Source organism: Hyla sarda, chromosome 9, assembly GCF_029499605.1.
Source record: "Hyla sarda isolate aHylSar1 chromosome 9, aHylSar1.hap1, whole genome shotgun sequence".
In the NCBI taxonomy this organism is placed as follows: domain Eukaryota; kingdom Metazoa; phylum Chordata; class Amphibia; order Anura; family Hylidae; genus Hyla; species Hyla sarda.
In genome coordinates, this window is record NC_079197.1 from 9,176,895 (window position 1) to 9,201,523 (window position 24,629).

Consider the following 24,629-nt stretch of genomic DNA (forward strand, 5'->3'; position numbering starts at 1 on the left):
TAATCCTCTGCATTTAAAGGGGTTGTCTAATAGTAAAAAAATTCCTTTCAAAGGGCAGTTGTTGAAGCAATCAGTTGATCACCCTCGATCCTGTTTCCAGAAGCCTAGGCAAACATTTCTAGGGAAAAGCCATGGCTGGATTTTAATGTCTTTGTAAAACAGATTGACTTCCCAGGTTGGTTCATAGAGGGGAACGCCTCCCCTATCATGATGCCCATATGGCCAAACAATACATATGAACTGTAGTTGTCTTCGTGAGACAACCCCTTTAATTATCTACTTAATAAGTGTGGAATTTTAAAGGGTGCATTTCTTTTTCCTACCCGCCGATTTTTCTATAACGTCTATATTCAAATGTTTCAGATCTGTAATATTCCACAATGACTCTAGACCTTCATTCCACTCTGCAAAGGATTTTGACTACAGGTGTCTCTGGCAACTAATTTGGGGGACAATGGATTCATGTGGGACCTGATGAAGATGTGGTCTGGGGTAAATAAAAGGTAAGGGAAAAACGGTGTGGAATATAGAGGATCTGGAGCCTGAAACATAGGAGAGTTGACAAAAGCACAGTTCTGCATACAGGGCTGATCTGGCCTATCGGGATACCTGGAAAATTTCCGGTAGGCCGACCTCACAGTGGGCCGTCAGGGGCCGGCCCGTGTGCGGCCGCTCACTCACATAAGGTGCTGACACTAAGTCAGGACCTTGTGTGAAGCAGTTACAGAGTGGCGGAGCTAAGAGCTGAAGGCTCCCAGCCCTGCCACTCACCCATCCAGAGGCTGCACTTAACATCTGTCACGTCGCTGGCGACCCGATGATGTCATATAATTGTGCCACCAGTGCCATGACATAGACATCCTGGCGGCCCGGACGCAGACTGGAAACAGAATGGCTCTGCGTGGGCGTGGTAGGAAGGTGAGTTCTCTTTTGTTGTTTTAATTTTACATTAAAGTAAAACAGTAGAGATAAGGAAGGAGTAATCATACATATAGGACAGATAATTTGCATATTTCCCATGGGGTACTGCTTGTAAGTCCCCATATACTAGCTTGGTCTCTTCAATGAGAACCAATATCCCTCTTTCCTGAACAGAGGAGATATGAAATAGGAGTAGTTTTGTACAAAGAAGAGATAAGGGGGGAGGGGTCATAAATGCAGGAGCATGGGCTTACATACTATAGTGGTAGACCAAGCTGATGCTATGGGACACTTGGAAAGAGGGGACCCGCCTTGGTTGGTCCCACTCCTTTTTCTATTGGTAAGAAACTGTGCACAACTACTCTCTCCAGGGAATTGTATTGTTAGCAAATTAATGGAGAAGGAATTGGCCAATGGGTAATGGAAAGCAAAGGGAAAGAAACACCAGATGTTACTGTCCTGACAGAAATATGACATAAGGGGCCTTTATGGATATTTGCTATGGGGCCCTTTTCTTTCTATGTATACTACTGCATTGGAGAGATGAGTAATGAGTTTTATAATAGCCTGGATGATAACAACATACAAAAGGTACCAACTACCAAGAGTTCATTCATAGTTAGCTGACTTTTAAAATATTTTTATTCTTGAGACTATCCATGAAATTATATTTAATAGAAGATATGCATTTGATGTTTAAAAAAGATGAAAACTGAAATTTATTAGTGAATAATGATTTTAGTAGTAGATGATGTACTACTTAAATCATTCACCAATAAATACATACCATACATTTCATTTTCATCTTTAAGAGTGAATAGAATGTAATTTTTTTTACAATATTTGTAATTTTGTTGCACCACATACATGATGTATGTGGTGCAACAAAATTACAAACATTGTAAAAAAAATTATATTCTATTCGCTCTTAAAGGAAAACAGTCATCATTTTTATTTACTTTGTGATTTCAACTATCCATTTTGAAGCATACAATTGAAACCTTCTACATGTCCGAAACTATTTCAGGAAAACAAATAATATGAAATAACAAAAGAGAAACACTTTTGTGAAAAGCAAAAAATTGAGGTTTATTCATACTGGGAACAGAAATTTACATTTTGCAAATTTCAGTATCCTCTCTTGTGGATGAGTCTTTATTCCTCTCGCTCTTTCTGAAAAGACAAAAGACCAAGATTTCACAATGTGGAAAATCAGAAATTGTAATACATTTGCTGTGTAACATTGTCCTGTACCTTGCCACCAATGTCGCGGCTCTTGGCTCTGAGTTTGTTTACTTGGGACTCAGCAATATCAGCTCTTTCTTCAGCTTCCTCCAACTCATGCTGGACCTTTCTGAAGCGGGAAAGATGGGCATTGGCCTGTTCCTCCTGAAAGTAATTTAATAGAACCAAAATAAAATAGATATGCAACAATGTACTCTACAAAGGACCTTGGATGATCACTTTATTCAGGGATTTTGCATTTTCCCCAACTTACAGACTCCTCAGCCTGTCTCTTGTAGGCTTTGACCTTCAGCTGCAGCTTGTCTACCAGATCCTGAAGTCTTAAGACATTTTTCCTGTCCTCCTCGGTCTACAAAAAGATAATATTGTTAGAAGCAATCAAATAATACTTAATAAATCACATCTAACTTAAAGAACACTTTACCTGGTAAGTAAGTTCCTTTACTCTTCTTTCATATTTGCGGACTCCTTTAATGGCTTCAGTACCACGCTTCTGTTCATTGTCCAGCTCATTTTCTAATTCATGGACCTAAGGAGACCATCAGTATTTAAACGCTTAAGGACTAAGCCCATTTTCATTTAAGGACCATTTTTCGTTTTTGCAATTTCATTTGCACCCCAAATTGTACTTTGTAATGACATAAATCATTTAATAACTGAATCTACCGCAAAACCCCCAAAAATATATTTGTGGGGTAAAATAGGAAGAAAAAACGCTAATTTGTAACTTTTGGGGGTTTCCGTTTATACACAGTGCAATTATCGGTAAAAGATCTTTAATCTGTAGGTCCATACACTCACAAGGATAACCAATTTATGTCGGTTTTATTTTATTTTACTACTTTAAAAAAATCCTAACTACATGCACCAAAATTAGTAGGTTTAAAATTGTGATCTTCTGACCCCTATAACTTTTTAAACTTTTTATTTTTCCGCATACGGGGCTATATGAGGGCTCATTTTTTGCGCCATGGTCTGTAGTTTTTATATGTACCATTTTTGTTTTGATGGGACTTTTTGATCGATTTTTATTAAAATGGTATATGAAGTGACCAAAAATGCGCAATTTTGGACTTTAGTATTTTTTTTACGTGTACGCCATCGACCGTCCTGTTTAGCTAATCTTATATTTTAATAGTTCGGACATTTACACACACGGCGGTACCACATATGATTTTTTTTATTATTACGTTATTTCACTTAAAAAATGGGAAAAGGGGGGATTTTGACTTTTATTAGGGAAGTGTTTTTTTTTTTTACACTTTAAAAAAAAAATTATTTCAGCCCCACAGCAGGCTAAAACATGCAATATTCTGACTGCATATACTGATCAGTTCTCTGTCATAGCAAAGCACTGATCAGTGTAACCTGTGATCTGCTGCTCTGGCCAGCTGCACAGGCTAGGAACAGCAGATCGCCGAACGGACGATGAAGAGGCAGGTGAGGACCCTGTCGTCGTCCGGTAAACTGATCGGAAAATCGCGATTATGTCGCGATATTCCCGATCAGCTCCTCTGAGCTGCTGGGACACTTTCACTTTCTTTTTAGACACCGCGATCAGCTTTGAGCGTGACGTCTAAAGGGTTAATGCCGGGCATCGGCCCAATCAACAGCTGGAAGGATTAAGATTTTTTAATAGAAGTAATTTACAAATCTGTTTAACTTTCTGGAGCCAGTTAATTAATATATATATATATATATATATATATATATATATATATATATGTATATATATATATATATATATATATATATATATATATATATATATATAGATGCAAATCATAAAATGTTGCAGTATCTTGTAATACCTTTTTTATTGGACTAACAGCATTTTCTAGAGACAAGCTTTCGGGATTCCTCCCTTTATCAAGTCCTAAGCAAATCTCTTTGGACTTGATGAATTTGATTTGCTTTGGACTTGATAAAGGGAGGACTTGATAAAGGGAAGAATCCCGAAAGCTTGTCTCTACAAAATTCTGTTAGTCCAATAAAAAAGGTATTACAAGATACTGCAACATTTTATGATTTGCATCTGCATCACTGGACTAATACGGCTACTCAAATTTACTATATATATATATATATATATATAAGTTTTTTTCCTGGACTACCCCTTTAAGAAGTTTTGCTTTCAAGTTTTGTGAAGTTGAAGGCAATTATCCAGGCCTTACCCTGGACTCCAGTTTTTGGAGCTGTTTCTTGCCACCTTTCAGTGCCAGCTGTTCGGCTTCATCCAGACGATGCTGAAGATCCTTCACTGTCAGGTCAAGGTTCTTCTTCATTCTCTCTAAGTGGGCGCTGGTGTCCTGCTCCTTCTTCAGTTCTTCTGCCATAAGTGCAGCCTATAAGCATATGAAAGAATATCAGAAATAGAAGCTTCTAATATAAATTACTGTATATTGGCAGATATATTTATAGAACATGTATTACATACATCAGTAATTGCCTTCTTGGCCTTTTCTTCTGCATTTCTGGCTTCTTGGACTGCTTCCTCAACTTCATTTTGCAGTTGACTGGCATCATTCTCTAACTTCTTTTTGGTGTTGATAAGGCTTGTGTTCTAAGTAAAAAAAAAAAAAAAGGAGACATCCTACAGTTTTCCATCTCCACCATTATATTTAACCCAGGAACAACATACTAGCAGAACGTCTTACTTGGGAATGAAGAAGCTGAAGGCGTTCGCTTGCATCCAGAAGTTCCTGCTCTGCCACTTTACGGGACCTTTCTGTCTGTTCCAGAGCAGAACGGATTTCCTCAATCTCAGCCTGTTGCAGGTTATTTCTACGTTCCACAACAGCCACTTGTTCCTTTAGGTCTTCCTGACTCCTGAGGGCATCATCGAGCTGGAGCTGGGCATCCTTAAAGTTAGATAGATTTAATATAATAAAAGTATGTATCCTTGATTTCTCAATGCTGCAAAAAATATTTAGACTAAACAAAGGGGCAGTCAGCAGTGATGCATAATCTAATTGTCACCTATGGCATTACCTTCAGTTGTGCTTGCACATTTCTAAGCTGTTTCTGCGATTCGGCGGCTTGGCGATTGGCATGGCTCAATTGAATTTCTAGTTCATTCAGGTCTCCTTCCATCTTCTTCTTCAGTCTCAGGGCATCATTCCTGCTCCTGATCTCTGAGTCTAATGTGCTCTGCATGGTGTCAATAATTCTCTGGCTGCCTTTCTTAATCTGTTCAATTTCTTCATCTTTCTCTGCAATTTTCCTGTCAACCTCAGATTTTACTTGGTTCAGCTCAAGCTGGATACGGAGGATTTTTCCTTCTTCATGTTCCAGAGATCCCTATAAGGAACATAACAAGCTTTTTAGTGATTAACTGATCTATTGAACATTTTTGAAGAGCTTTGATTTTCCAAAATGATTTTGAACCTCAGCTTCCTCAAGTGCAGCTTGCAGATCTCCCTTCTCCTGTTCCACTTGCTTTCTAGATTTCTCCAGCTCGTTGATGGACTTGCCTGATTCTCCAATTTGTTCAGTCAGATCTGAAATCTCCTCTGTAATAAAACAGACTTATGTTCATTCCATTACTACTGGCCTGGGCATAGATAATAAGAACCCATGGGTTAGTTTATATAGGGATTGGTACTAATTATGCTTGAAGGTGTTGTCCAGAAGAAATCCATTACAGGATATATAATAAAAGCAGCAGGAAAGCATAAACGATCACGGAAAGGTAGTAAAATAAATATATTCACCAATATATGTTTATTTATTAAACAATTCAAAATAGGTTTTATCGTCTTACAACTTCTTTAAAGTGTGTGCAGTGTTGAACATTAAAGGATAACACATGTGTGGCTGTCTCCATTTACCTTTATGGTAGCTTTAGGAACTACTGAGTAATATGTAGGCAAGTCTTTAAAGACTTACCCACATATTACTCTGTAGGTCCTAAAGCTACCATAAAGGTAAATGGAGACAGCCACACGTGTGTAGAAACCTCTCCTTTCTTTCTCCCTCTGAATGTAGTGGCCAGTATCTGCCCCACCAGAAAGGTTCAGGGTCCCTGTATTTCCCATAGGTGATATTATTGGCTTACATGCAATGTAAAGTGCTTACGTTGCAAGTTTTTGTTTTCACGTTTCAAGGTCTCAACTTGTTCTAAAGCTTCCTCATAGGCATTTTTCATCTTGAAGATCTCTGTGCTCAGACTTCGAGCTTCTTTCTGAGATGATTCCAACTCAGCCTGACCCTCTTCATACTTCTGTTTCCATTCAATAAGGACCTGCATAAAGGTAACCATGTATTTGTAATCTCATTCTTTGACAAAGTGAACTGAGGTTGCTAGTTCACTGGGCATGGTGACTTTATATGCAGATCTTACCTTATCAAAATTCCTCTGTTTCTTATCAAGAGCAGCAGCTGCGCTATTTGCCCTCTCAACATCAACCATCAGGTCCTCAACTTCAGCCTGAAGCCTCTGTTTGGTCTTCTCCAGGGAGGCACATTTTGAGTTTACAGCCTCTACTTGCTCCTCAGCATCTTGGAGACGCTGTGCAAGCTTCTTCCTGTAAGAAAATAGTTGAAAGATAAGTTATCCATATCTATTGTGCTATACATATAAACCATGATATATAGTCATACTTGGCCTCTTCCAGTTCCTCTGTGCGCTGAATGGCATCAGTTTCATATTTGGTTCTCCATTGGGCAACTTCACCATTGGCTTTGGACAGAGATCTTTGGAGCTCGGCCTTTGCCTCTTGTTCCTCCTCATATTGTTCACGGAGCAAATCAGAGTCATGACGAGCTGACTGCAGAGCATGAGCCAGAGCGTTCTTGGCCTATTGTATGTAAATTATGTATGTATTAAGTTATATACCTACATAGAAAGTTAGATTTTGTGTATAAGGCTAAAATAAATTTAGATTTAGTCACATTTAGAAATTAGATTTTGTAGGCTGTAGATGAGATATCAAAAGTTTCATTTTGCTTACCTTGATTTCCTCCTCCAGTTGTCTCTTCAGGTCTTCCACCTGCTGTGTGAATCCTTGTTTTCCTCTGGTCAGTTGAGAAATCAGAGATTCCTTTTCCTCTAGTTGACGGGATAGTTCACCTAATGTGAAATAGGACAGCAATAGTGTAACCCAAAACACCAAAGCAAACCAAGGGAAAAGTTCTATCTTAAACTTCCCATTATTAACTGTTTGAGGTTTTATACGCACCATTTTCTGTCTGGAAACGTGCTCTTTGAGCTGTGAGGTCATTGATAAGACGCTGTTGTTCATCATCTTTTGCCTTAATTTCGCTGAGCTGATCCTCTAGAACACGGCTCACTTTCTCAAGGTTGGCCTTAAAAGAAAAAGGCAATGTTAGCAAACATTTGTTTGTATTGTTGACATAGATATATTACGTTCTTTGTAAAGATTGATTCTTGTACCTTAGATTTACAGACATTCTCCAGGTTGCTGGCAATATCATCAACTTCCATCTTCAGCTCGCTCTTCTCTTTCTCCAGCTTCTGTTTAACTCTCTGGAGATTATCAATTTGTTCTCCAAGTTCAGCAACACTATCGGCATGTTTCTTGCGCAGGGCAGCGGCGGTGGCTTCATGCTGAAGAGTGGACTCTTCCAGGTCACGTCTCACCTTCTGGAACTCTGCCTCACGCTTTTTGTTCAATTCAATCTGAGCTGAGGTTGCTCCTCCAGCCTCTTCAAACCTTTCACTGATCTCCTCAAGTTCTCTAGAGAGGTCGGACCTTTGTTTTTCAACCCTGGCACGAGCAGCACGCTCAGCTTCGATCTCCTCTTCCACTTCTTCAATGCGCGCCTAGTATTAAACCATAAATTATTTACATATGGTCTGACAGATTTCCAGGAGCCATGTTAATAATCTTTTGCCAATAAAAAGGTAAAATATGGCATTCACATATCGTCAGTGTCCAATGCGTTTATTTGAACAGTCAGGTCATATATACAGGCTGGCCAACGGGCCGTTTCACGCTAACAATAGCACTTTCTCAAGAATATATGTGAGTGCCATCTTTTAACTTTTTTTGCCATGTGGAAAAAGTTTTTTTCTGATTTGAGCACCATGGGAAAACAGTGAAGCTGGTTATCATATGGTGTGGAGCTGCGGGGTATGTTCCATTTGCACGGATGCAGTGCCAACTTGCTATATGTTTGATGACATTCTAATAATCTTACATTCCATTCCTATACCTGCAGCTCCTTGATCTTTTTCTGCAGCTGAGATCCCAGAGACTGCTCATCTTCAATCTTTCCTTGTAGCTGGTTTATCTCAAAGTCCTTCCTGTATTCATAAATTAGATATTTGTCAGTAAATTCCTCATAAAACACATTTCCTAGTAAATTTGAGTAGGTAAAAATAAACTTACTTTTTAAGTTTTTCCTCAGCTTGTTGTTTCTCATTTTCAAGATCCATAACTGTTTCTTGAGATAACTTAAGATCTCCTTCAAGCTTTCTCTTGGCTCTTTCAAGATCAAGACGAAGTTTCTTCTCTTGCTCCAAGGACCCTTCCAGCTAATGATAAATAATATTATGATATTTCTGAGGTCCATTATTTAGCATTTCACAGATAACAGGTAAGGGCACTCACATCATCTACTTGTTGTTCCAGTTTAGTTTTGGCTTTGGTCAGAGAGCTGACTTTGTCCTCCTCAGCCTGCAGGTCATCTAGAGTTTGCTGGTGAGCCTCCTGAAGAGCTTTCTTCTCTTTGGTAATCTTAGAAATGTTCTCATCCAAAGCAGCCAATTCTTCAGTAAGATTTTTAACCTAAGGATACAGGATCAATAATTGTGTTGAATTGTATTATTTCTAATTAAATGACATTGGTTGGGAAGGATAGTAAATCCATTACCTTGTTTTCAGTGGCATGCTTTTCCTTCTCAACTTTAGCCAAAGTTAGCTCCAAGTCATCAATGTCTTTCTTCAGCTCTGAACACTCATCTTCTAGTTTCCTCTTCTTGGCCGTCAGTTCTGCATTGCTTTCCTCTTCGTCTTCAAGCCTTTCAGTGATTTCTTTAATCTTGGATTCCAGTTGGATTTTGTTCTTTATGAGACCTTCACATCTGTCTTCTGCATCTGCCAAGCTTTCCCCTTCCTTATTGGAAAATTAAAGCAATTTCATCACTTCCATTAATAATGTCATAAATTGTTATCTTTAGTGTTTTATCTTACCGATTGCACTTGCAGCAATAAGTCATTTTTTTCTTGCACTACAGCAACCATTTTCTCTTCCAGTTGTTTCCTCCTTGCTTCTGACTTAGCAAGGGCTTCCTTGGTCTTCTCAAACTCTTCCTTCATGTTGGCCATCTCCTTTTCAGTCTCAGCACTCTTCAGAAGAGGTTTGATCTTAAAGTACAGCTTCATCCATGGCCAGTGCTTAACATTCATAAATGAACGGATATTGTACTGGATGAGAAAGATTGATTCTCTATGAGAAAGAAGATGTTTTATAATAAACTGTTTTTCAAATTTTCATTAGATTGTATATTGAAATCTAAATCTTAACAGTAATTACCTTCTCTCTGTCATTTTCTTGAATTCAACTCTCATTAGGAATCCTCTGCACAAAGCCTGAGTACGAGTGATGAGTTGTGCCAACCTTTCATCTCTCATTTCTTCCAGAGTACCCAAGAGTCCCGCTTTAAAGAAAACCTAAAGAAATATAAACCTAATAATCTCCGTTCCAAAACACAAGTAAAATAATTATATTTGTTAAACAAAAAGTAATCCTTACTTTAGTGTGTCCAAACTTGTACTGGGTATGATCCACGTCAATAGAGCCAAGGAGTTTCTCAGAGGCCTTCTTGCTGTCGATAAATTGCCCATCTGGAATTGCACTGGCATTGAGGACCTTGTAACTGTGATGACCCATGGATAAATAAACGTGTTAGTTTAAGGACAAATAGGTGAATTCCAGATACTGTAACAGATTGGGTTCTAGGGATACTTAAAAGAGTCGTATCACCTTCTCCCTTCAAAATCCCACTTGGGACCCTTCTCTGCAGACATACTCAATGAAACCAACTATAACATGGTCATTTGTTCATTTTAATGGTCAGTAATGATGAATGTCAAGTGACCATAAAGAGCATCTCTCTGTGGTAAAACCGGAACACCAGGGTTATAACAACAGTGCCTGCAGTGATCATTTGATCACTGGTTATTTTCATTTTAAGAGGAGTTTGCTCACCAGGGATGACCCTTTTACAAGAAATGACTAACTATTTGTCATGACCAGGTAATTACCGCTGTTTGAAGTCACCATAGAGGATCCTGCTGGGAAACCCCTTTCGACAGATTCTGATACCCTCCAGCACACCGTTACATCTCAACTGGTGGATGATCAGTTGATTCTCCATGATACCTGCAGAGGGAGACATATAGATCATTAATAATAAAACTTTAAGTGTGAGAAGAATCAGTTAATATTTAATGGCAGAAATTTACCTGGAGTTTTGGTCTCATTGGGAATCAGACAACGCACAAAGTGAGGGTGAGTGCTCCTCAGGTTAGTCATAAGCTTGTTCAGGTTTTCCTATGGAATGAGAAAAATGTACTTGTTACTGGATTCCACAGGCAGATGTTCATACATCTTTGGATATCTATTTAGTTTTCCCTATAACTAGTGTAGTAAAGAAGCATAGTCTATTTTTGACACATAGGAAGAACTCACTCTGAAGAGAGCCGAGACGGTCTGGAAAGATGATCCCTTTTTCTTCTTTCCACCCTTTCCTCCAGCATCTGGGGCTATAAATAAAATTATTACATAAAAAAATCACAAATACACAACTACTGTAAAGAACAGCCTTATCTGCTGTGTACTTACCATCAGATCCAGAATAGCTGGAATAGAGGAAGGACAGAAGTTTCACTGAAGATTTCTGGTAGAGGCCAATGACAGTCTCGTTCAGTGGGTCCTTGTTTTTGTCCAGCCAGCCACTGATGTTATAATCCACAGTCCCAGCATAATGCACCAAGGAGAAGTGAGCTTCTGCCTTTCCTTTACCAGGTTTGGGTTTCTCAAAGTTCTTGCACTTGCCGAGATGCTGGTCATAGAGCTTGTTCTTAAAGGAAGTGTCGCTAGCTTTGGGGAACATGCACTCTTCCTCCAGGATTGAGAAGATTCCCATGGGCTATGAGCAGAAAACAACAAATTACCAGTCATATATATCAGTTTTCTTGTGTTTAGGAGAAATTAATAAATAAAAATAGTACCAACCTTCTCAATGAGCTCAATGCAAGCAGCCAGATCCATACCAAAGTCAATGAATTCCCAGTCGATTCCTTCCTTCTTGTACTCTTCTTGTTCCAGGACAAACATGTGATGGTTGAAGAACTGCTGCAGCTTCTCATTGGTGAAGTTAATGCAGAGCTGCTCAAGACTGTTGAACTAGAGAAGATGATAAGAAATTAGAGATTAAAAACTTGTAAATAGAAAAACAGACCCCAATGACTCCTTTACATTTTTTCTTACATCAAATATCTCAAAACCAGCAATGTCAAGGACGCCAATGAAGAACTGTCTCGGTTGTTTAGTGTCTAGCTGCTGGTTGATACGAGTGACCATCCACAAGAAAAGCTTCTCAAAGACTGACTTGCTGAGGGCTCCAACGGAATTATAAACCTAAAAAAACAGGACAATTATTGTTTAAATCAAAACACTGTTCATATTTTATTGTATTATTTATGTCAATTTTTTGGCACTTTTTACCTGTTGAACAGTTTGACCTTTGGTGACAAATTCATTGCCGACTTTGACCCTTGGATAACACAAAGCCTTCAGAAGATCCGCAGAGTTCAGACCCATCAAGTAGGCGATTTTATCAGCAACTAAGGGAGAGGTAATGATATTTTTAATTAACAGAATAAAACAGTCTAAAGGAACCATGTGGAAGTCACAACTGAGATGGAAACCCGGAATATCTTACAGCTGTAATTTTATTCTATCTACCATAAGATGCAACATTTTGGCAGTGTTGCCTTTTTCAAGCTGCACTTGTAAAACATTGCTCTTTGGGGTGCTTAAAATAAAATTGCAGCTGTAAAATATTCTGGGCCTTTATTTCTGCTCTGACCATGTTTTTCATCATTGTATGTGGCTCTGAACTGATACCCCAGATGGTCGCTTGGAGGGTGGTTGTTTTCCAGTGTTGGCTTTTCACTTTGCTCTGATGTAAGTCTAAAGGAGCCACACCGAATATTTATAGTACCTTCAAAACGAAAATTATGTCCAGCACCAGGATGTGGATAAAAACGGGTTTCTTTATTTAATGAAGACAGCTACATACATGAAATCTCTAGAGATTTCATTTATGTAGCTATCTACATTAAATAAAGAAACCCGTTTTTATCCACATCCTGGTGCTGGACATAATTTTCGTTTTGTCTACTATTGGAGCCGGAGGTGGGACTGGTGGATCCGTGCACAGAAGGTGTGTGATTGCTGGGTGAGCGGTCGATGATCTTCTCTTTCTCTTAATATTTATAGTACCTTCAGTGCCTTCAGGCTCAGCCTGCTCCTCTCTTTGCTTTTGCTTGAATTTCATGTTGCCATGGTGCATGACTGCTCCGGTCATCTTGTAGATGCCAACCTTTTCATCTGGTGAGAAACCCAGGATGTCGATAGCAGTCTGCAAACAAATATGTGTCATTATATACTCCAAAACACTAACAATATAAAAAAAAGAGTCTAAGGAAACGTATGTGGTATTTGTCTTACGTCTGTAGCTATCAGCTCCTCTTCATCATCAATACTCTTAACCGAAATTTCACCTTGACTGATGTAGGGGAAGTCATATGGGTTAGTAGTGACGAGAAGCATTTCTAGGAAAGAAAAGAATATTAAGCAACATCCATATTTATAAATTGATACTACTAGATGTCATTCATAAATCTATACATCTGTAACACAAGTCTCTGCTTAGTTACATATAAATAAAGCAAAGTTACCAATGAGTTCCGGCTTCTTGTTTGTCAGGATCTGGTAGAAGATGTGGTAGCTTCTTTCAGCTGAAAGCTGGAATGTAACTCTGGACTTTTCCAGCAGGTCTGTAGATGAGTAATATTTCATGTCATTGGTGGAAAGAAGACAAATACTGAAGGACTACAATACAGTTTTTTTTATTGAAGACTTACAGGTCTCAATATCAGCAGAAGACAGTTTTCCTGTAGTTCCAAAATGAATTCTGATGAATTTACCCTAAGGATTGTGACATGGCATCTTCATTAGGATAAAAACTCTTGTACAAATTTTGAAGAAACCAGTAAGATTGTTAATACTTACAAAACGAGAGGAGTTGTCATTTCTCACAGTTTTGGCATTACCGAAGGCTTCCAGCAGAGGGTTAGCCTGGATGATTTGATCTTCCAGTGTTCCCTGATAATGTTAAGGAATATCTGAGTCAGGTTGTATCTCTGATGTCCACATTTTTGTGATGTACCTGTATACGTTGAGTCTGTATAGTCAAGCATGCTTTTATACACAATACAAAGATACAACTTAGGGGTTCACCTTCAAGCTGTTGATCGGCTCCTTCTTCTTTGAATCCCCAATAGCTGCAATTGTCGCAAAGTATTGGATGACACGCTTGGTGTTCACAGTCTTTCCAGCACCAGATTCTCCGCTGGTTACAAGGGAAAAATGTTAGTTAATCATAGCAACAAGTCTATTAAGGTTGGAATATAATAAATGTTATATTTACGTGATAAGGATAGACTGGTTCTCACGGTCTGAAATTTGCAAAGAAAGGAAGCTATAAGTAATTGTATACACAATTCAGATGAAATTTAGAGAAGTCGAATAATGTGAGTAGACAATAAAAATGACCTGTTAACATGAACTGATAGGCGTTATCAGAGATGGAGAAGATGTGTGGTGGGGCTTCCATGCGCTTCTTTCCTCTGTAGCCGGCAACAACTTCCGGGTTATACACCGGCAGCCACTTGTAGGGATTTACAGTGACGCAGAAAAGGCCGGAGTAGGTCTGGAAATGGACAGATAAGGTAATTATTCTGAGTACGTATTTTATGTTATATTATAAGTTATTTAGTTAAAAAAGAATTGTTTCGCTAATAAAGGGTACATTATCCCTTGATATATCAACGGCACAACAACACGTTTGGTGGCTTTAAGTTATTCAGATTTTTTACTTTTGTGATTTTCACCATAAGGGAATAAAACAAGACTTACATAGATCATCCAGGCTGCGTAACGCTCTTTGAGGTTATACAGCACAGACGCCTCATTCAGATGGGTCATCATGGCCATGTCTTCAATTTTATCATACTTGGGAGGGTTCTGAGGGTAAACCTGGCTGTCTTTAACAGTTACCTCCTGGAGAGAACAAGATACTTGGTTTAGTTGGAGGATTAGTGAACTAAGTAAATGAACTACGGTATGTCATACTATATATACCAATAGTTCACCATCCACTCAGTGGGGGGGGGGGGGTATTATTAATAGTATTAACCTTGATCTCTTTTCTACACCATTTATTATAAGTAAATAAAACCCAATCTCAGAAGATTCACCGTACTGCTATCTAAAACTGACTTAATATTTAATGGTAGTAAACCTTCTTTCATGCAATAAATTAATAATTGTATTTTTACCCTTCCATCATCGGTCTTCACAGTCACTTTACCACTGTCTCGGGCGGTGATCAGACCTTTGACATACAGCTCTTTGGGATCATCCACAAAACAACTGTTCTTGGCATCAAATGGTTTATTCTGAGCCTCCACTCTTTCTTTTTCTGATTTTCGCAGGAAAGGTGCGGCTGCCCCAAAAATCGCCATCTCACCATCTCCCGACATGGCTGAGGCAATCTGTAATGGATGGGAAAAATAAATAGTTTGAAAAGAAAGGTTGGATTTATCAATATCTGAATATTTTTCTGCATCCTGAATCAGATCTGTGTGTGAGTCTGAGGTTATATTCCAGCTTTCCGGTTGCTGCATGTGGCTGAACCCACACTCCCATGCCATGTTGTTGGTATAACTTATATACGTTTGTATCAATTCTGTTATTCTATGTGATATGTTACTCTATATATTGAGTTTACCGCTTTCTGTAAACTAAAATCTTACTACACGTGGTAAAGAAGTTCTTTGACCATATAAAAGCAGTCCCAGTGCATTTATGACAGAGAGAAAATGAAAGCCAGCCACTCACATAGCAAACTGGAGAGAGGGACATATACCAGGGGGGTACAGATAGGCAAAAAGCTCAGTTTTGCACTATTAAGTGCTTCTTCCGGCCATAATGGCCGGAAGAAACACTTAATAGTGCAAAACGGAGCTTGTTGCCTATTTGTACCCCCCCGGTATATGTCCCTCTCCCCAGTTTGCTATGTGAGTATTTTTTGGATAATAAAGAAGCTTGAAGACAAATGGTGAGTGGCCGGCTTTCATTTTCTCTTTTTCAAATTGTTACCTGTACACTATTCATAGCCTGAGCACCGCCATATGTCCACGCTTTAGTCCAAGCATAGTCCCAATACCAGAATCTCAGCATTTCCGCAGTTGCCGAACAAACCTATAAGCTGACTTGACATTTATGACAGGTCATATGACTCTGAAGTGTGTTCTAACATTTACATAGATAGTAGGAAGTTCATTATTACACCTCATAACCTCTTTCTTTGAAGAGTGGGGGGGGGGGGGTCCCCACCATTTAGTTAGCACCTTAGGTGTATACTGTTTTGCAGAAGCTGGGGTACTGCTGCATCTGCTTTAGAGATGAGAAATGTCTATGTGGCACCATTTATCTCTGTGAGGTTAGTTCACCTATTGTATAAATTTGTTCACCTATTGTATAAATTTGGTTTGCCGCCTTATTATACATATTATACACATTATTATGCATATTATTCACAAAAACGACTGTAATTTCTTTTTCAGCGATATTATTCACAGGTTTTTTTTTTCTCCTCACATTTTCAAAGGTCTCTTGTGCTGCTTTGAAAATATGTGAAAATTCATTTTCGCAGCACTTCTGTTTTTTTCACGCCAAAATAATTTTTTTTGTTGCAGCCATATTGGATTTTTTTTTGCGTCAAAATTGCAGAGTTTGGTGCCACATTCGGCAATTTTGCTGCCAAAATTGCTGATTTTTGCGCCAAATTTTACATCCTGGCGGAAACATCTCACAGAATATTCCATGGTTACTAGTGCCCAGACAAGCGATAACTGTATAAATAAAACATTTCTGACAAAAATTATGAAAAAAAAAAATATATATATATATAATTTTTTTAATAACATTTTTCAATAATAATTATTTCTTTTTTTAAATAATTACTTAAATAACACCTTTTACCAAAAAACTAAGGAAAAAAACCCAAAACAAGGACACTACAACCATTTCTGTGCTTCCTACACCATGAAAAAGCTGGTGTGAAATTTTTGAAGTAAATTGGACTCTCACCCCTTGGAAAATATCATGTAAAGCAGACAGTATACGTGGACACGCCCACTTTTACAAAACTGTCATGGATAGTGTAAACCGCGGCACAAAACTCTTTAAAAAGGTGGGCAATACTTTTCGCGCCAAAATTTTGGCGCGAAAAGTATGGCCCACATTTTTAAAGAGTTTTGTGCCGCGGTTGACACTATCCATGACAGTTTTGGCACGAAATTTTGGCGCAAAATAGATTTTTTTTTTAGCACAAAATTCTAAGTACATCTAAGTACATCATTAACTAATTATGTATAATTCTGCTTTGTTAGTACGAATACCAACCTGTTAGTGCTGTTCTTTGATGAAAATGGTCTTCTCTGCTCCTCTAAAGAAATGGAAATAAAAAGAAGTGGTAGAAAGAAATGGACAGCAGCTTGTCTGGAGTCAGGGAACATAGAAGCCAATACTTACCTAGGGATGTCTAGTAAGGAGGTGGCTGGAGGGTTTTTATAGAGGACATTCTGCTCTCTCAGCATTACTGTTCTCCTGGTAAGGAATGATCCCATCCCCATAAACGTCCATAGACACCCAACACTTTCAGTAAAAATAACTGAACATTTATGTGGCACTGATGTATCCTTCAGTGTTATCTATGGTGGGAGATGGACGATGATCTCATTTACTGCACTAGTGACATATGGATTATTGCAAATATTGCAGCTGGCTTTTTACTATGGAAAATGTGTATGTGCTCCGAGAAATAACATGCATCTATATATGTATGTACCCCCATCTCTATCACCCATATCTATCTATGTTATTTTTTTCTGTTTCATATCTACCTTCCCATCTATCTACCTGTATCATATCTATATATCTATCTAGGCTTGACAAAGACCGTGTGAGACAGTTGAAACGTCGCAAATCCACTTGATGAAAAAAGCCTGACACTCTTCATCTAAATCAGTGTGCTGCTGAATTTCCTTGGATACTTTGGGAGCCTTACCCGGGCTATACCAGCTAGCACCTGTAAACACCAGAGTGGAGTGTGGTTCTCCTTCAAGAAATATCTATCTATCTAAAAAAAAGGTAGAAGTTGGTTAGCTCATTCTGAAACACAACCATTTTATGAAATAAGTATACAGGTGCACGCTGCTGCGGCTGAACTACAAATACAAGCAAAAGAATTGCAGCAGTACACTGCTAGCACAAAGCTATATATGAAATATGACATGTTTAAAGGGGTACTCCGCTGCTCAACGTTTGGAACAAACTGTTCTGAACGCTAGAGCCGGCGTCGGGAGCTTGGGACATCATGACCTCTTGAAAAGGTCATGACCTCTTGAAAAAGACGGCAAAACGTGGTGGAGGGATGTGCCGGAGTTGGACTACGATACAATGGGTGAGCGTAATACTGTACTTATGCATATGTGATTGTGATAGAGGGACACACAGTATAGGTGTTTTGGGTCTCTATAAGGAGTGATTTGTAGCCCATCCATAAAATAGACTATTATATGGAGTAATTGCGGTTAACCTATCACATGCCTCTAATATATTTACTAAGTACATAATATATGGTTCAGCAACTGGTACCTTCCCCTCCATGCACTTTAGTATTGGAAGTTGTTAAAAGAAAGACTTATATCATGCGTTATAGATGTTTTAATGAAATTTAAATAAAGTATATGGTTTTATTAGCTCTTGAATACTGGTGAAGCTCTTTTTTTGTCTTTCAAGTATATAATGTATCATGGAGCGATACATACACCACAGTAAGATCATTTGGGGATAGGGTCACAATACAAACACAGTGATGATAACAAGAGATCCCTACCCCATGAGAACTATTGTGTATTCATTAACAACTGCATTTGTATATGTGTTCCCTAGTAAATTTTGTGGACTTGAGGAAGGCGTGAGTGCGTTCCGAAACACGTTATCCTGTATCATTTTAACTATCATTTGAATAAACATCAGTCCTGTGTTACTGCTGGCATTCTTTGATATTCATTCAACATACCCACCCAGTAGCGCTCTTCAGAATCCCTCCTTTTTTCGTCTTTTCTGCCAGCATCAATAGGGGTAAGCATAAACAGGTTTCTCACTCCCTTGTGACTAGTGGTACAATGCCTAGACAAGCTGTGTAAAAGAAACCCTGTTTTTACATTAAACCTATGTTTGTTTATTCTATTTCTCAATTTCCGTGTAGTTCTGCCTACATATTGTAGGCCGCAGCAGCATTGAACCAGATACATCACAAATACTGACTCACATGTCAAATGATATTTAATTTCAAAAGACTGACAATTGTGTGTTATTTTTTGGCAGCAAATACAATGGTTTTTGCCACATTGGAAGCTTCCTAATCTTGAACCCCCAGATTCTTTAACTTGTTGTTTTAGTGGACTGGGAGCCAACAAATTCTTCAATGATGGAGCTTTCTGAAAGGTGATCAAAGGTTGCTTTGGCAATAAGCCTTTTAGAAACTTCAGAATATATCAATTCTGCTTAAATGGCCACTCTCATTAAAACTAATTTTTGCTATTGCACTCCTTATGGTAAATAAAAAATATTTCTAATATACTTTGTTTAAAAAAAATGAAGTTTTCTATGTTTTAAATGTGCTTAAAAAAGCTCAAGAGCACATTTTCCCCATCTCATACACAGACTTTGGACCGCAGCCCAAACACAGGAAGTACAGCCTGGAGTGCTGAGGGTGTGTGTCCAACTAACAGCATATGGCAGTTATGGAGGAGCTATTAAAGGCATCTGCTTATAATCGAGGAGGATAGTCCTTAGCTGTATATCTCTTTCTTAGAATATCACCTTGTTCCTTAAATACTTGGTTATCGGTACAGTTTTTCCTCACCCTTTTATACTGTGAATAGGGAAAAATGTTAGCCCTTCATTATGATGGCTACTGGAGAAATCAATGTAACTATTTATGGACGTGACAAACCGCTCTTTGTCATGGAAGATCACTAAATCCAAAAATTCTATTGATTTCTTGTTGGTGTGCATGGTAAATGAGATCCCCCTATGGTTTTTATTTAGCTGTTCCAACAGAAGGTGGGTTGATTATTCTGGGCCCCTAAAAATAAAAAATAAATTATCAATATATCGATAGTAGCAGATGATTTGCTCTCTTAGGCTGATATTATCCTATATGTGCTGGGTTTCAAAGGCCCCCATAAATAGATTGGCATATGCAGGGGCTCCTTCGGCCCCCATTGCGGTGCCTTTCTTTTGATGGTAAATATTACTATTATAAGAGAAAAAATTGTTCTTCAGAATTTTCTTAAGGCCTTCACTGCCCCTGCTTTTCAGACATTTCTGGATCATTAGCCAGGAATTTTTTCACTGCATTCAATCCACATGAGTGTTCAATATTGGTATCAGAGAGTTGACGTCACATGTCACCATCATGAACGTGGAGTCCCAGGGTATCAGCTGAGAAGAATCCTGAAGGAAACTGGGCAATGCTAGCACATACGTCTGTAAAAATACATCTATAAAGTGGGCTAAATGGCTTGTAGGTGAGTTAGTGCAGGCAATGATTGGCATCCCAGTTGGTTGCATAAGAGATTTATTAATTTTTGGCAGAGAATAAAAATATTGATGGTTGGGATTTTTGACAGTAAGGAGTTGATATTCCTGTTTGCTGAGAATATTTTCTTGGTGTGCTTTTTGGAAAAAGTATTGAGATCTTTAATGATCCCTACAAAGGGATTTATAGTTATTAAGCCATAAAATTCATTGTCCGAGAGGATCCGGAGTGCCTCTGCATGGTATTGCTGATAACTCATGATGACCAAACTGCCCCCTTTATCGGCTGACCAAAATACCAGTTCTTTATTCTTTTGAAGGTTTTTCAATGCAATAATTTCATTTTTTTTTGGAGGTTGGAGTTACCTGTTTTTTTGGACAGTTTTTTAAATTCCTGCTACCGCATCATGGAACATACTTATGCAATGGCCTTGTGAATGTACTGAAAAAAGACGATGGTGTCTTCACTGGTTGATGTTTTATATTAAAAGGCGAGGCACTCTCTGGGGGATCCAGATCTATAATCTGTTCCTCTCTTTGTTGTATATTAAAAAAACTTTTAAAGGTCTATTCACACATACAGTATTCTGCGCAAATTTGACGTGCAGATTTGATGCGCAGAATTTGAAGCTGTGTTCAGTCATTCAGTTTACATTGAAATCTGCAGCAGAAAATCCTGCGCATCAAATCTGTGCATCAAATCGGCACAGAATACTGTACATGTGAATAGACCATTAAGGTGATTTTTCGGGTGATCCTATGAAGATCAAAGAATAATAGGAATTGGTCTGATTGATAGGTAGGACAAAAAGACAGTCCCCTTTTTAACAGGAACAATTCATAAGGGTTCAATACATAAGATGATAATTTAAATATATTTATTGTTTCTTTACTGTCACCATCAGGATTTTCTACAGGTCCGTTGTTTTTCCTCTTTTTACCTCCTCTCCTGCCTCTTTCTCTTTTTTTCTTTTTTGGGATTTTGATTGGGGCTTCTGTGGTACTAAGATGGGAGCTAGTGACGGATGAAGCTTTATTGAACCTGCCCCTAAAAAATCCCCATTCTCTTGTGGCATACTATCCTCAAAGCACAGCAAAGAATTGGGGTTAGTCACACTCAAAGTGTCTCTGTGTAGAAAAGGTACCAACATAGATGAGCTACCAGAATTATCAATGGTGACGATGTCGCCTCCTAAGTTTCCCTCTATTTTGTCAGCTATTATTTCTAGTTCCCTGATCTCTGGGTCATCCTGTACCGATAAATGTATTAGGGGGGCTTTATTCCTTTTCTGTTTTCTGTATGCACGAACTCGTGGGTAAGTTTTTTGGGAATCTCCTCCCTTTTGTGTTAGGGCTTCATATTTCTTTTTAAAACTCAACCCAGCTTGTAGTAATCGGAGCATAGGAGTGTTGGATTATTAAGATGCACATTCAACCGGTCTGGTTGTTGGTCCTATTTGGACAGGGGTCACAAATGATGAAGGTGGATCTTCCTTTTGTCTTACTGGCGAGACTAAATCCTTATTTAGTTTCATAGGAGGGTTATTAGAGTGATATGAAGGTGTGTTATGGTCTCTTTTTTGATCCTTATCATAACCTCTCCTTTCTCTCCAAAAGTCCCTAACCCCTTTGTGTTCTATTGGCCTGTTAGCTGATACATAAACCAGCAAATCATTGTCTAAACTGGGGTTATCTTGTTATAGTTGCAAGGAATGCTGGTCAACCTGATGTCATTTCACTGGCCTTGTGCTTCCTGCTTCCTCTGGGTACCTTATGCGCCATGTGTTCCTCATCCCTCATGTTAATGATTTTGCATGTTTGCAAGTTCTGTGAGCCGCGGTCACCCCGAAATTCAGGTTGGCTAATCTCTACTCATTAACATATTCCACTACATTTCTAATTTTTCCTTTGCATGCATCAATATCCCTTGTTCATTCATCTACGCTACTTACACAACAGTTCTATTACAGAATATTGTGTTTTTTCATGCCAAATATTTTTTTGTTGCACTGGGTATTTTCCCCTGTGTATGGACTCGCCTATGCTTCAGAGTCTGTCTGTTTCCATATTTGTTCTCCTTTGTATGCATATATGCAATTTATACCGTGCATCCAGAATTTCTGTATGTCTTTGTTCTCCTGATCATGTGATATTAATGTCCAGGTTATCCTGATCATGTGGCATGTATGTCACTAGGGGGCATATCTCTCCATCACATGAATCTTGTTTGCACAAAATTTTACTTATTGTGCTTGTACTGGTAGTGCCATGATTAAGAACTATATATAGTCCGAAACATGTTGGCATTTTGTTGTGTGTTTTATAAATTGTTTTGTTTACTATTTTTTATTGATTTGTAAATGTAACTTTTTAAGGACTTTAACTTAGACGCTGAAGTCATTTTTCTCCACTTTCTTGGATATCGTAGCTCAGTCCTATTAAAGTGAAGGGAGCTGAGTTGTAATACCATTTGCACTGTTTTTGAAAGAAAGCAGCTAGGTTTTTCTGTTCCTGGACCACCCCTTGAATCTAAAGGGGATACTTCCTTTCTCAGTAAATAATTTGTTACCAACATGAAATGTGAGATGGATGCAAACAGCTTATTTTGTAAAAGGAAGACACGGCTGGGCTTGTGGTGCAAGGACACCTTGAGTCCTCTAGAATAGAGAAGAGAGTGAATCTCTATTTTGGGTCATATTTTTATATGATAATCCATTTAATTACCTTTTTAACTATTGTGGAAATTATTTTTTAAACATGCACATGCAAAAAAGAACAAACACATGAAAGGGTTTCTCCTAGTGTAGTAACATTTGAAGCTTTCTGTTATAAAACCTATTAAATAGTTCACTCCCCTTCCAAAGTTGTGTGTATATATATATATATATATATATATATATATATATAGGCAGAACTCTATATAAAGCTTTAATGTTGTAAACCAGACTTGACAGCTGCTGTACTCATCCCCCCCCCCCCCCCCAAAAAAAACCTCCTGTTGTCCTTGCAGTATGGAGCATTATTATTACAGCCACAATGTGATAAAATTGGGTATATTTAGGTGCTGCTCATTTAACTAAACCATTTAATTCCATTGGATGAGCAGCACCCTAATATTCCCGTTTTTTTTGTTATGGTGTTACTTTTGTCATTAGAGGTTGTCAGTTTGTGTTTAGAAGTTGGTGAGGACCACGCACTTGTTATTTAGGCCCTGATAAAAAAAAAACATATATATATATACAGGATCGAGGGAGGGGTATTTTTTTTCCCCCATGGCTGTATTTGTTTCACTTTCATGCTTGCTGACTGAGAAAAATAGATGTGGAAAATTAAAAATTATTCTTACTATACTATAGGTGTTAAAAAGTTTTTATCTGCTTCATGTAAAACCATTTAGATCTGTGGTATACAACAATGACTGCAGACCTTAAATTCTCACTAAAAAAAAAGTTTGTTTGAACAGAGATGTCTCAGGCAACTGAACTAAAGAAATAGTCTTATACACAGGAGAGATGAAGAAGAAATGGTCCTGCACACAAGAAGGACGAGGAAGAAGCATACCAAGACACCGGAGAGCAGATTTGCATATTTCCTTGTCTGTAAGCCTCCATACACTAGCTTGGTTTCTTTATTAAGAACCAGGACCCCTCGCCTGTACACTGAAGAGATCAGGAATGAGTGGTCTTAAATGAAGCAGAAATGATAGGGTGGTAGGGAAGCTGCTGCCATTGCCCTGATGATATTACAACATACCAGAGGTTAAGGTAGAGGTTATAAAACCTTGTAGATCATGTTTAGTCATGGTACACTGTTAGGTTTGCAGACTATTAAAACATTTGTATTGGGATGTACTCGCTCTTTAACCCCTTAAGGACTCAGAGTTTTTTAATTTTTGCACTTTCTTTTTTTCCTCCTCACCTTCTAAAAATCATAACGCTTTCAGTTTTCCACCTACAGACCTGTATGAGGGCTTGTTTTTCCCCCACCAATTTTACTTTGTAATGACATCAATCGTTTCACCACAAAATCTATGGTGAAACAAAAAAAAATTATTTGTGGAAAAACGTTTTTACGCAGTCCACTGTTCAGTAAAAATGGATATTCTGTAGGTCTAATTAAAATGATACCCAACTTATATAGGTTTGATTTTGTGGTCATTTATTAAAAAAATTACTTTTTGCACGAAAATTTGTACATTTAAAATTGTTCTCCTCTGACCTCTATAACTTTTTTGATTTTTCTGTATACGGGGATGTGTGAGGGCTCATTTTCACCATGGTCTGTAGTTTTTATCGGTACCATGTTTGTTTTCTTGGGACTTGGGACTGCATACACTGTTCCATAGCAGCTTATAGCCGCCGGGACCACCTCGCTCCTGACCCCTCATCATAGAGAAGTTAAGGAGTTAAACTCAAATGTATTTTTTGACCTTTATAGTTGAAATCTTCTACATGTCTAAAACAGTTGCAGGATAATAAAATACTTGTGTTGGTGCATTCAGATAAAAAATCATGAAATGGACACTTTTG

The 24,629-nt window shown here is 38.2% G+C and overlaps 1 protein-coding gene across 1 annotated transcript; it reads right to left on the bottom strand.

The window, feature by feature from the left end:
- Nucleotides 1-1,993: 1,993 nt before the first annotated feature.
- Nucleotides 1,994-14,966, bottom strand: LOC130290447 (myosin-4-like). The gene is made up of 39 exons (XM_056538084.1): nt 14,763-14,966; nt 14,341-14,484; nt 13,978-14,134; nt 13,853-13,880; nt 13,663-13,774; nt 13,435-13,527; nt 13,287-13,350; nt 13,101-13,199; nt 12,871-12,974; nt 12,643-12,781; nt 11,863-11,981; nt 11,626-11,775; nt 11,371-11,541; nt 10,978-11,284; nt 10,825-10,898; nt 10,599-10,686; nt 10,398-10,515; nt 9,886-10,009; nt 9,667-9,803; nt 9,324-9,579; nt 9,004-9,246; nt 8,742-8,918; nt 8,520-8,665; nt 8,344-8,434; nt 7,562-7,951; nt 7,347-7,473; nt 7,119-7,237; nt 6,769-6,965; nt 6,509-6,692; nt 6,244-6,409; nt 5,554-5,678; nt 5,158-5,466; nt 4,824-5,027; nt 4,604-4,729; nt 4,341-4,511; nt 2,591-2,695; nt 2,420-2,515; nt 2,176-2,310; nt 1,994-2,094 (listed from the first exon to the last, which is right to left on the bottom strand). The coding sequence occupies exons 1-39, from the start codon at nt 14,964-14,966 to the stop codon at nt 2,077-2,079; spliced, it is 5,817 nt and encodes a 1,938-aa protein (XP_056394059.1). The 3' UTR covers nt 1,994-2,076.
- Between the last annotated feature and the right edge of the window lie 9,663 nt (nt 14,967-24,629).